We start from the raw sequence: 11,882 nt of genomic DNA, 5'->3' as shown, positions 1-11,882 counted from the left end.
TCCAAACATGCATAATTTTGAACAAGAAAAATAATCAATAATGGACTATACTTATAGTTGTTTGACTAGGGCTTTGGTCAAGTTAAATAATGCTATCAAGCATACAATAATTCCAATTGATATAACAAAAGTACTTCAACAGCATCGAACAATTTTTATAAAGACAGTCTCATTAAACAGAATGTCATAATTTCTTTGGAGGATTATATTCCTTGGGATTTTTAGTGCTTGGGATTGATCTGTGCATATATGTATTCTCTTCAACTCAGGAAAACAATTTCATTTTTTCACGGACATGAGAACCCTCCAATTGAAACTGGCATGCAGGCTGACCTTGGCACAAAAATAGAGATTAACATTTCATATTTAAACATTATTTTATGATAAAAGCACTTTATTGATATATCATATGTACTTACCTGTAATCTTTACTTTTCATGTCACATTTTTCTCAAGCCACAAAATTCCACTTTTATAAGAAAGATAAAACAGAACTATCCAAATGTGCAGGCCATCTTCAAAATAATAATTAAAAATTACCCAACACTTGAGTGCTAAGAGAGAACAAATGATGTAAACCCAACAACACAACAAATAGAAGTAGTACAAAAATTAAGACATGCAAATTATTTGCTTTACGTTAGGTAGGTCAAATTAGCATCGTTAGACATCACAGAGTGTAGGAAAATTCGCCATGGCGGTAAAAATATATAACCCACTCAACCTCATATGCATACTACATCCACCCATAGGAGTTTGGCATGGAAAGAAAATGACATTTTCAAACCTCATGAGGTCAGGGGTTTGAGGCAATAATTATAAAAACATCCTAAGCAATTTGAACTATTGGAAAATCAATCCAATTATTTAAGCATAATAAGGTTGATGAATACGATGTGAGATGGATAAGGAGCCAACAGAGGGGTGACAAAGAGAGAAAAACACATGAGATTTTCTGTGTCAATAATAAATTTTATATGATGAGACGAAAAACATATTGTGTCTATGGTAAATATGATAACATATGAGATATATAACATGGAGATAAGCATACTACTCAAACTATGCATGGTAGGCAAAAGAAATCATTAAAACAACATAACCACTTTTGGACGTAATAATATAGCTATTAAGAGATGACAATCTATAAATACGGAAGGGACATAAAATGACTAATTCATCTAAATGCGGTTCCACTAAGTGAAGACAATTGCACAATCCATTTGTCTACACGAACAACACTTATCTTAAAAAGAGACTTGCATCTCCAATGCGTAATAATCCATTGAGTCATCACAATTTAGTTTTAATTGTTTATTTTAATAACAATATAAAGTATGTAATTATAAAACAAATATAATTTGACATATATTTAAGATAGCAAAGGGAATACAAAAATAAATCTAGCCGTGCAAATGCGCGGGTGAACGTGCTAGTTTGGACAAAAGTACAAGGAAAAGGTAGAAAGAAAACAAGTTAGATCAAAACTACTAGGAGTATCTAAGTGTAGTACGCCCGTGACATTTTTTTTTTTTTTGAGGAAACGCCCGTGGCATCTTGGGAGCCGCGAAGGACGCACGCAAATCGCTCCGCCTCCCACTCGCGAGCCACGACCTCTTCCTCATGCGCCACGGCCGGACCCGACCCGACCGACCCGACCCGCTTTCCTCCCACCCCGTCTCCCTCCTGCGATCTCCTCTACGACGAGCGACGCCGCCTGCCTCATCTCCTTGGCACCAGCAGCGACCACGCCGCCGGGCCTTCTCCGGTGAGGAGCCTCACCTCGCAACCTCATTCCTCCCCCATCACCCTCCGTCCCGTCCATCCCCATAGCCGGCGAGACGTCACGACCTCACCTCCCAATCCCCTCCGTCCAGATCTACCCGTCCCTGCCCATTGCTCCGTTCAATTGGATCCCATCCCATTCCATCCCATCATCTCTGGGATTCGATTTGGTTGCCGCTGGTGGATCTGGGAGTCCACAAGATGACCGCCTCCTATGTGTTGCTAAGCCCTTTGGGGAATCCGTTAGTTTTAAATCTGATGATGTAACTGCTCCGAATTTTGTTTTGAGATTTGGGCCTGAAGTTGTGAGGAAAAAACATTTCGCAACAAATCCTTGTGAATATTGGGCTTCTAGCTTGATTTCATTTCAATCCTTTCGAGTATGACTGTCTTGGATGATGTAGATGCAATTGCAATTATTCAATTTACCACCGGCAAGTTTGCCTCTGTTGTTTGCTGCTTTTGTGCTTATCATCACACAACTCCCAACTTATATTCCTATAACGTACGTAGCTTCTATCTTCGATGCAGAGTCCTGAATAGATCGCTGCCGGTAGGGGGTATCAACTAACTTCTGAGGAAACTATTCAGAGCCAGTGTTCTTCTGTAAGTGCTTTCTTACAACTCCTGCTTCTGTATGCAGTCTGTTGACGTGCACTGTACCTGGCGGTCCTCCATAGCCATGGTGAGTTACTTGCCCTCTCATTCGTCCAGACCTTGTCATTCCCTGGACGTCATTGTCACCGAATTTGGGCAGCCACCGAGTCTGATTAGGCCAAATTGAAAGTGAAGTTCCATTTTGAACGTTTAATCATTTAATGTTGGAGAGGAGAAGTTGGTACTTAAAGATTGGTGCCATTTTGAATGCTCTGTTTTTCATTGCTGAAGACGATACTGTCACTAACCAATGCAGTGCACCTCAATGAATCATCAGTCATCACAAAATTCCTGTTCATATTTTCTGGTTACTTACCTGAGCAAGTCTTGAAGGTTCTGGAAGCTGATGTTAAAGTAGAGCCCAACAACTAGAAAATTCTGGTTTGGTGCCATCACATTTTGACAGCCATACAACATAACTAGAAGGGGAAGCAATACTTGAGATGACAAAACTTTTCTGAAATGAAGCAAAACGTTAAGCCTTAAAAAGTAAAATTCAATTCTTGAGTCTCATAGTAATGGAAACCCTTTCTTAGAAGTACAACTATGTCACTTGATTTATTTCCAAATCAAATGGCGAAGCTATACGACACTTCCATTTGCACGTCAGACATATAAGCCATATAGTTGTATGGTGCCTTCTGCTTATACTAGCCAAGGTAGTCCAAACAGGCGAAAAGTAATAAGGTGACATAAATTCTGTGGGGTCAAAGTACTTCAATTAGAGTTACACCTTTAGGAACATCTTTCATGTGTTTAGGTGTTTGACGAAGCTAATATGGATGGTAGCAAAATTATCAAATGTGCTCATCGCTTGCTTTAGTTTCTAGTTTGGTCATGGTTAATGTTAACTAGCGATATGTGAGCACCATATGCATCTCTCCCTCGAGGACAGGTTTATCACTCTAGTTTCAGTGACGATGACGGGATCACAAAAGCCTGTGGGTGTCCTTTGCTTCCACTAAAAACTCATATCAAGGGCCCAGCCCCAGCCTCAGATTCAGGTACCGGTACAGCATCAGACACAGTTAATGATGTACTTCCGTTCCTGCGCGACCATGCCGAACTGCTTACTAATGTTGATGCTATTACAGATAAAGCGGATATAGTTGATGAAGCGATAACTTTCTTTCGAGCAAATGTTTTCTTCAAAAACTTCCATGTCAAAAGCCTAGCAGACAAGTTGCTTATCTATCTGACATCCTACATCAATATTGCCTTGAAAAGACTAGAAAGCTGCCGGACACTGGCTGTTGGAACTAAGGCAATCATTAACCTGGGGTTGGAAAATGTCCCTGTGCCCGGGGAACCTGGGTTTCCTTTCCCTGGACTTTTCACTCTTCCCGAATCCGAGGAGGAAGCAGGTATATAGCTCCCATCAAATTCAATGCATATCTGCATGTGCATGTGCTTTATTGATAGCAAGTTAGCAACTTAGCTAACTCTTCTCTGTAGAAGTAATAAGTTGTTTGCTTGGTATTTCATGTGATTTTACTTCTTGGGAGAAACGAGCAGTAGTATTTTAAATAAGCCGTAGGCTCGTTCAGCTATAAATTGGCAGACGCCAAATCTAACAAAAGAATAGTCTTACTCCCATGGATTGTGATCCTCAATTAAGCATTTCTCCGCTCTAATGCAGAGTTGTTGAGGAACTATCTGAAGCAGATAAGGGAGGAAACAAGCGGGAGGCTGCTCAACTGTGCATACAGAGCTAATGGCACTCCAAACAAATGGTGGTTGGCTTTTGCAAAGAGGAAGTTCATGAACCTTGTCATCCTCTAGAGTGTAATTAAGCATTTCAGCAACAGGTTAGGGGTGTTCTTGCATATCCTTATTTCGCTCGCACATTTATTCATATGATGATGTAAATAATCTTTCTTCTGATGTATTGAAGTATAAAATGCCCAAACAGTTTCTTGCAATGTACTGCTGTTATCGTGGCCTTCGCTGAATTAATTCTTCATTCTCTTCCTGTGGGTCTGGCTCGAAATCGGACCAATTTTGCCATTGATGCACTGTTATCCAGAGTGAATAATCTATCCCGATTATAGTTCTCAGGATTGGTATCGACGCTATAATTTAGAAGAACTGGCTAGTTAACAAGTTCCTTCTTTGGGGCTAGGTTAACAATGATATATTTAAGTGAAAAACTGGTATTACTCTATGTTACTGTTAGCAGGAGAAACGATTGCTTAAATCTTTTGAATGGCCTGACAGGCGCATTTGGACCTTGTTCAGGTTTACCTTCTTTTCCATGCAGTGATGTAGAAGTCATTGCACTCCAGAGAGATCTCGAACTCCTGGAGAGCCCTACACGGCGATCTTGGTCGGCTGTTTCCAGCATGCTAATTTGATAGGTGCTATCTCCTTTAAACACTGGTCCAGGGATGCAACTCGTTTGGCGCACACTTAATAAATATGCTTTTGATTACAAGTCTAGTTTTAATTGCGATGGTGACCATCCTAGCTTTATTTTGCTTTCAGTGTTGACTGATATCTCTCTCTGATATTCAATAAAGCTCGGGACGAGGCATTCTCATAAAACATATGGCATTCTACAGATTATTTTAAATTAAATTATTTTATTTGGAATTGGAACATTTCCACGGGTACTTTTTTTTTACTTTTTAGAAAGTAAAGTTCTTTTTCGAAAGATTACCTGTCTTTGTTTATGCTTCGGATTAGAGCAAATGACTAATTCGTCCACGCCTACGAACCAGTCGACATTTTGTACAAATTTTATGAACGGAAGCTCTTATTTTCATATTTCCGTATCCTTTTTAAAATTCTGAATCTAATCTTTTGGAAAAAAAATAAGTCTCTTCGCTTGAACAATGGTCCTGAATGTTCTCTGTAGAATGCCATATGTGCCTGATTCTTTCACCAGTCACCAGATATGCTGTTAACGGTTAACTGGTCAATAGATCCGATGATGGGCCATGTGTGGTGGCTCATCATTGGAACTTGCTCCATTGACTAGAGGTTCATGACAACTGCATAGGGGTCTTAGAGCAACTCTAGCCGATCCCCTAAAAACGGTTAGGGGAGTAAAATCCTGGTTTGCTCCTCTAGCCGGCGCCTAGCCGAACTCTTAAAACCGTTGGGTGAGTTGAAATTTTACTCCTCGGCACCGCGACTTCTAAATATACCTGGCCTTCATGCGGCCGAGTAAAAGTTGCAGCCTCTTTTCTACACCTCAACACCCCACTGCCGACGACTACCCACCCCCTTCGCCGCTTCTCTTTGCCCTCGTCGCCCTTCTACTCTAGTCCGAGTTGGTAGTCGGCCGTCGCGGGAGTCAGAATCGAGCTTAAATGCCGCCGCCGCATTGCCCTGTCTCCGGAAAGCGCCTTGGATCTTTTTCCTTGTAGCCTCACTGGCACCTTCTCGTGCTTTGCCGGTCATCTCCAGGCCTCGCCGACCGTTAGTATCGGCTCAACGTCGCCGGCTAGCCCTTACACTTCTGCCGCCTTGCAAGTGTTCAACGGTTTGCCTAGGTGAGTTCTTTTTTAGCTTTTTTTGTCTCTTTTTCCTTTTGTCAGTTGAATTCAACCGATAATTCAAATTGAAGATGAAGAGGCTGAGAGAGATGATCTCCGAGGACTATTTATCATCGGAGGAGGAAGAAGAAGATGGTGATGATTTTGAAATGGTCGCTGGCATGATCTTCAACGATGATGTTCGGCGGCCGAGGAGAGGATCACAGTTCGGCGACCGAGGAGAGGATCATAGTTCGGCCGCATGCAAGTCAACCGTGATAGAGCGGAGTGCCATGCCAAGATTATGAGAGATTATTTCAACCCTAATCAAATCTATCCGGAGAAGTATTTTCGCCGCCAATTTCAGATGCACACAAGTCTCTTTCTCACCATTGCAAAAGCCGTGAAGAAGCATGATGATTGGTTCAAGCTCCAGAGGAATGCATGTGGAGAGATAAGGGGACAGCTTCAGGCGGCGCCTAGAGGAGACCATTGGCGTCAAGCGACGGCATGGGAGACTCAACTAACAAGGCAGCCTCTTACCGTGAGGTTTCCCCTGTCGCCCTCTCCAATCTGAATCTGTAGTAACAAAATTTTCCTTCGAGGGTGCAGCAGGGTTAGTGCTACGCTCAAAGTCGTTGCTGTCTTCATCCACGAGTCTCAATCCAGACTTGTATAATTCGTGGAGGTAAAATAGTACTCTGACATTATTTCAAGAATGAAACTTTTTTTTACAGTTGGTGGCATGACCAATTCTTGCGCTCATGCTTATAGTACTTCTCATTGACCGTATACTGAACCATGGATATCTCACTAGGAAGTTTCTGCCTCTAACTTGGAGGCCCCGGTCAGTGCTACGGTCAAAGTTGTTGCTGTCTTCGTCCATGAGTCTCAATCCAGATTCCAGACAATATATGTCTTCCAGGTAAAACAGACATCAGTAGTACTCCATCTGTAGTAAAACAGGCAATAATCTAACGGCCATCTAGAGTTGTGATGCTTATCCCATTCACAGAATTTCCAATCTGTTCTATCATTTCTCCGACTTCACAATTACCTAGAGCATAATACGCGGGTTTCTTTGGCGCTGGAACCAGTGCACTTCCATTTTCCAACATAAATATAACGGATGACATTAGGGGGCGATCATCAGGATGGTTTTGAACACACAAGAGTCCTACATGAATGCACCGCACAGCTTCTTCTAGGGGGCACCTCTCTATGACTGAAGATTCCACCAATTCAGCGGCCTTTCCGTCTTCCCATAGTCTCCATGCCTGAACCAGCAACCGATTTAAGTTATGATCAAGTTATCATTATATTGCTTGGGCCAATGAAATTTTGCGCTTCAAACATACTTACATAAGCTATAAGGTTGGAGAAGTTGGTTGTGAGTTCTGATGAGCTGATCTTGAAACCACTTACAATCTCCAAGAGAAGTACACCAAAGCTATAAATGTCTGATTTTACAGAAAAGGCACCTCCCATCACATATTCTGGTGACATGTAACCACTGTTTACATAATTTCAACACCAATAAGTGCACAGTGTGAGCAAAACAGTACACAGAAAGGGAAAAAAATGTAAGTTAAGGGTTGTCTAGGACATTTGGTTACTTACTATGTACCAACAACTCGTGTAGTCTTTGCATCCTGCTGGTTTTCACCAAAGATCCTTGCCATACCGAAATCTGATATTTTGGGATTCATTTTTGTGTCCAACAAAATGTTACTTGCTTTGAGATCTCTATGAATGATAGTTAATCATGAATCTTGGTGAAGATAAAGAAGCCTTCTTGCTACACCTTTAATTATCTTAAACCGTGTGGGCCAATCAAGCACAGATTGTCTTGCAGCACCTTTCAATAATAAATATCAAATGAAATATACCATTAGTCATCTTGAAAATACCTTTTTATGTTGTAAGAACTTTTAGTGATGTGTAATCGAATAAGGACATACCAAAAAGGAAAGCATCCAAACTTTTGTTGGGTAAGTATTCATAGATCAGTAGTCTCTCATCTCCGTAAATGGAGCAGCCAAGAAGTCTGACTAAGTTTTTATGCTGCAATTTAGCAAATAGAACTATTTCATTCTTAAACTCCGCAATACCTTGCCTAGAACCATCACTAAGCCTTTTGACAGCAACTTCCTTGCCACCTTCCAGCAATCCCTACATGTTTGCATCATTTTTAAATGTAAGATGCTGAAAGTGAGCGTTTTTCACTGGGCCAATTATCCTTAAAATGAGCATACTAGTGTCGTGGATGTAAAACTTTATGTTACCTTGTAAACTTTGCCGAAACCTCCCCTTCCAATTTGGTTGGAGTCAGAGAAATTATCCGTTGCTGTAGCAATGTCTTCGAAGCTAACAAAGGGAAACCCCACATATTCGCCTCCAATTTCATTTGGAGAGCTGACATATCTTAACATCTGTCTCTGCTTGATTTCCTTGTTTCGCCACTTGCCTAATAAACATCATGTTTTTTTTTGTCAACACTTAGACAACAAAGATGAATTCTGTAATCAGGGACTCATGTTTGTTGTGTTCTACCTCTGTATATGCATACCGTTACAAAGGCTATGCATGTCAGTATCACCAGACTTGCAATAATCGGGGTTACAACCTTTACCAAATTGTTGTTCTTTTGATCTGCAAAAATTATGGCATTACTTTTTCAGGGATAGACATCAAGCATTACTTGCGAGACTACATAGTACCATGACTGATCTCTACTAACCGAGTGAACACAAAAACATGTATGAGATTTTTAAATAGCGTCTAACTCTCATACTGAATACTTGCAAATTTACTCATTCTACAAACACCTCAAGGTTACTGTTATGCTGTTAAGTTCACAAGAATTTTACATTTAACACTCCCTGCCAAAGAGTTGGTGTCAAATGATGCGAAGGCTACTTGATTGACATAAAACCTGTCAAGTGCAGTTACACAGCACCTTAAGGACACGAAGAAAATAATGCTAGGGCTCGGCGGTCCATACCTGGAGAGTCAGCAAGCCGGAGGTACAGATTCTCGCCATTGTTGCTGAACTTCTGTGTGTCAACAAGCTCCCCTGTCCAGACTAAGCACCTTGATGGGTCTTCATAAGTGCCATCACTGCTCAAGTTAGCATATGCATATGCTGTACACGAGCAATTGCTGCTGCACTCAGCCGCGCACTGGTCGAAACTTCTGTTCTTGATGTGCAAGAAGTTGGCCGGGACCATCAGCACAGGCAAAGCCACAAAATGATTTGGCTTTCCACATTTCAGAGGTTCCATTCTCCGACATCCTCTGGAGAAGTCAAGACCATCAAGCTCGTACCCATCAAGGCACTGGCATGTGTGGACAGTTCCAGTGAAATCACAATAGCCGAATGAGCCACACGAGGCGTAGAAGTCGCAGGCAGTGGGGACCTCGCCGATGACTGTCCATGAAGACGAGGAGTCGCTCCAACTCAATATCTTCATTTTTCCAGTGTAGTCAACCATCATACGCACATATGGTGAGCCATCGGAGACTGTGTACACAAAGTAGTACTGGTCTCCAACGTCAGTGGCTGTTTGGTACAGGATGGAGCTGGTGTTGCTCCGATATGGTCCTCCACCTACAGTTATACTGTTCCGAACCATGGTGCGGCAGTACAAGCTAGTTCCATGCCAAATTACTAGCTGAAGGTTTGAACTGGGGTCAAGGCCAAGAGAAAAATCTCCATCGGAAGGGTCGTCAGGGCCCTTCCAAGCAACAAGACGCCCAACCACGCGATCTTTATAACTCAGCACGAACCTCATGCCAGGAAGGAGGGTGTCCGTCGGGTGATCAAAGCTTTGCCATATGACTGTGCCGTTGGATGACCGGAGGACCAAGTTCCCCGTGTCGAGGATCACTGCATCAACTCCGTTATCTCCAGCGGTGATTTTGTTGTTGGTTGCCCAAACAGTTTGGCCTTGGGAATCAGACAAGATCAGGCCAGAAGTGTTTCTGATGCCAAGCTCTGCAGAAACAGAGGAGGTGATTGGTTTGTTGCGGTTTGCAACCCAAACAACCGTGTGTTTGGGGATGTTGTGGTACCATATGCCAAGGTAGAGGCTACGGCTGGAGCTGGTCGGGGAGAAGAAGCCAAGCGCAAAGTCCCCGCCCTTGGAGACCAGAGTGTCGCCTGAGGCAAGTGGCTTTGCATATGTGAGCTGGTCATCGGATTTGCAGAATGAACTCAAGGATAGTAGAATCAAAATGGGGATGCAGGCCATATCGGATTTGCAGAATGAACTCAAAGATAGTGTCTTCTAGGTCTGTTTGTGTGTGAAGTCCAAGAAATAGCACACAGTACAGATAATCGATAAGACTGACTAGGCATGGTTTTTGGCAACAGTTGGGCTGCAGGGTGTGAATGAATGTGTGGTTGGGGTACCCTCTGTCAGTCGCTGTGAAGTCGACGTGCTTGCATTATCAACGGAGTTATGACATGATTTTCAAGTTTCAACAAGCGCCAGAAACTTGCTCATGGCTTGAAGTCTCCGGTCAATGCTACCCTTCAAGTCCTCGCTGTCTTCATCCATCAGTCTCAGTCAAGGTACCAATCCAATCCAGACTATATTTCGACCATAGTTTCTTGGAGGTGACAGTTGTACATTATTGAAGAACTAAGCTATAATTTTGTACTCTCCGCCCCAAAATAAGTGTCACTGATTTAGTATACTAACTTTGTACTAAATACACTTATTTTGGAACAATGCATAGATGGTCTGACCACTTTGCGAGCTGCCGCTTATACTTTGGGACTACCTACTGCTCAGGTGCCTGAGAAACAACGTTTTCTCTGTCACCCATTTCAATTAGCCGTTAGTTTTTTATTAACGTTGATCCTGCTTCTTGAGAACTTAGGCTTCTTTCTCAGTCAATCCGTATTTTTGGCTTATTTTAGCATTTTTTCGGGAATTTGCCTTGTTTTAGCTATTTTACGTTGCTGTTTCAGGCTATGCCCTGTTTTTTTTTTTTAGAATTATGGCCTCCTTAATTAATTGACTAGAGTTTCTGCTTCGGCCTTTGGGCCACAGCTTTCAATGTCAACCACACACAGGCAACTAAACCACCAAATTCAACACATTTCCTTAAAAAAATAAAGTGAACATATGCGTGAATGATGAAAGCAGCAAGTTCATAAACAGTCAATGAAAGAAATCTCAAAGTAAAGACATTGGTCCAAAAGGAAAAAAGGATGCATGATGACAAGAAATTAAGGCATTTTTTGGTTGTTTGCTCGGCTGCGTTTTCGGCGTGCCCTAACCATTATGGCATTTTTTTTCATTGCTTGCTCGGCTGCGCCTCTGACGTGCCCAGGGCCAAGGACCCGGCCGTGCCATTGACTCCGCCTCATTTACCCCAACTGCTATTATACTTTAAAGAACACAAATGGGTCAAAACACAAACAACTAAAGAAGACTCTAGTTCTAGAAAAGAACAGCAAACAACAAAACATATGGTAAAAACCACTACATTATTCAAGGCCGTGTATAACAGGGTCGCTACCTTGGAAATGACCGGGAAGAAAATAAACACCAAAAGTCAAAAACCCAACACCCAAAACGCGAAAAAAATAAGACTGTATTTTTGCTTCAGAAAAAGTGCAAGCCCATGGCCGGAAATCCCATCCCAGGCCCAATAGACAGGATAAGCAGCACACGAAAAGCTGAAATATAGCCCACAGTTTGCTCAAAAAAAAAAAACCCCACAGAAGCCAAGACTGAAGACCCACACAGCACTATGAAAACCTGAACCAACGCCATCTGCGACTCAGAATGAACGGTTGATCAGAGCAAGTTTAGCTAAAAAAAAGGTTGAACACTGTGACATAGGCAGGTCTTAGGAGTTAAAATTTTATATTCTCACTCAGTTGGAGGAGTGAGAAGATGAGAGACAAAGAAAACGAGTTTTAAATTAAAAGTCAACTATAACATG

The 11,882-nt window shown here is 42.1% G+C and overlaps 2 protein-coding genes across 12 annotated transcripts; one reads left to right on the top strand and one right to left on the bottom strand.

Annotated features, from left to right (window-relative positions):
* The first annotated feature begins 1,597 nt into the window (after positions 1 to 1,597).
* LOC123163845 (actin-related protein 2/3 complex subunit 3) lies at positions 1,598 to 10,695 on the top strand. Of its 10 annotated transcripts, XR_006482013.1 has the most exons (9): positions 1,598 to 1,768; positions 2,317 to 2,470; positions 3,338 to 3,446; positions 3,537 to 3,806; positions 4,082 to 4,250; positions 4,703 to 5,939; positions 6,014 to 6,609; positions 6,739 to 6,846; positions 8,870 to 10,695. XR_006482013.1 is itself a non-coding variant. In XM_044581227.1 (6 exons), exons 2-5 carry the CDS (start codon positions 2,423 to 2,425, stop codon positions 4,222 to 4,224), a joined length of 570 nt encoding a protein of 189 aa, XP_044437162.1. In that variant the 5' UTR covers positions 1,598 to 1,768; positions 2,317 to 2,422; the 3' UTR covers positions 4,225 to 4,250; positions 8,870 to 10,695. The 10 variants fall into 10 exon arrangements, 7 of the variants coding, with proteins under 7 accessions (XP_044437162.1, XP_044437165.1, XP_044437166.1 ...); XR_006482012.1 differs by having other exon boundaries at positions 4,703 to 6,609; XR_006482014.1 differs by lacking the exons at positions 6,014 to 6,609; positions 6,739 to 6,846 and having other exon boundaries at positions 4,703 to 4,799.
* On the bottom strand, positions 6,550 to 10,174 carry LOC123163844 (G-type lectin S-receptor-like serine/threonine-protein kinase B120). Of its 2 annotated transcripts, XR_006482011.1 has the most exons (7): positions 8,926 to 10,174; positions 8,475 to 8,573; positions 8,207 to 8,388; positions 7,883 to 8,093; positions 7,542 to 7,779; positions 7,284 to 7,434; positions 6,550 to 7,198 (listed from the first exon to the last, which is right to left on the bottom strand). XR_006482011.1 is itself a non-coding variant. In XM_044581224.1 (5 exons), the coding sequence occupies exons 1-5, from the start codon at positions 10,172 to 10,174 to the stop codon at positions 7,685 to 7,687; spliced, it is 1,836 nt and encodes a 611-aa protein (XP_044437159.1). In that variant the 3' UTR covers positions 7,523 to 7,684. The 2 variants fall into 2 exon arrangements, 1 of the variants encoding a protein (XP_044437159.1); XM_044581224.1 differs by lacking the exons at positions 6,550 to 7,198; positions 7,284 to 7,434 and having other exon boundaries at positions 7,523 to 7,779.
* Positions 10,696 to 11,882: the final 1,187 nt, after the last annotated feature.

The sequence above is a fragment of the Triticum aestivum genome, chromosome 7D (assembly GCF_018294505.1).
Source record: "Triticum aestivum cultivar Chinese Spring chromosome 7D, IWGSC CS RefSeq v2.1, whole genome shotgun sequence".
Lineage (NCBI taxonomy): Eukaryota > Viridiplantae > Streptophyta > Magnoliopsida > Poales > Poaceae > Triticum > Triticum aestivum.
The sequence above is the reverse complement of the archived record's forward strand: the minus strand, read 5'-3'. Positions and strand labels throughout refer to the sequence as shown.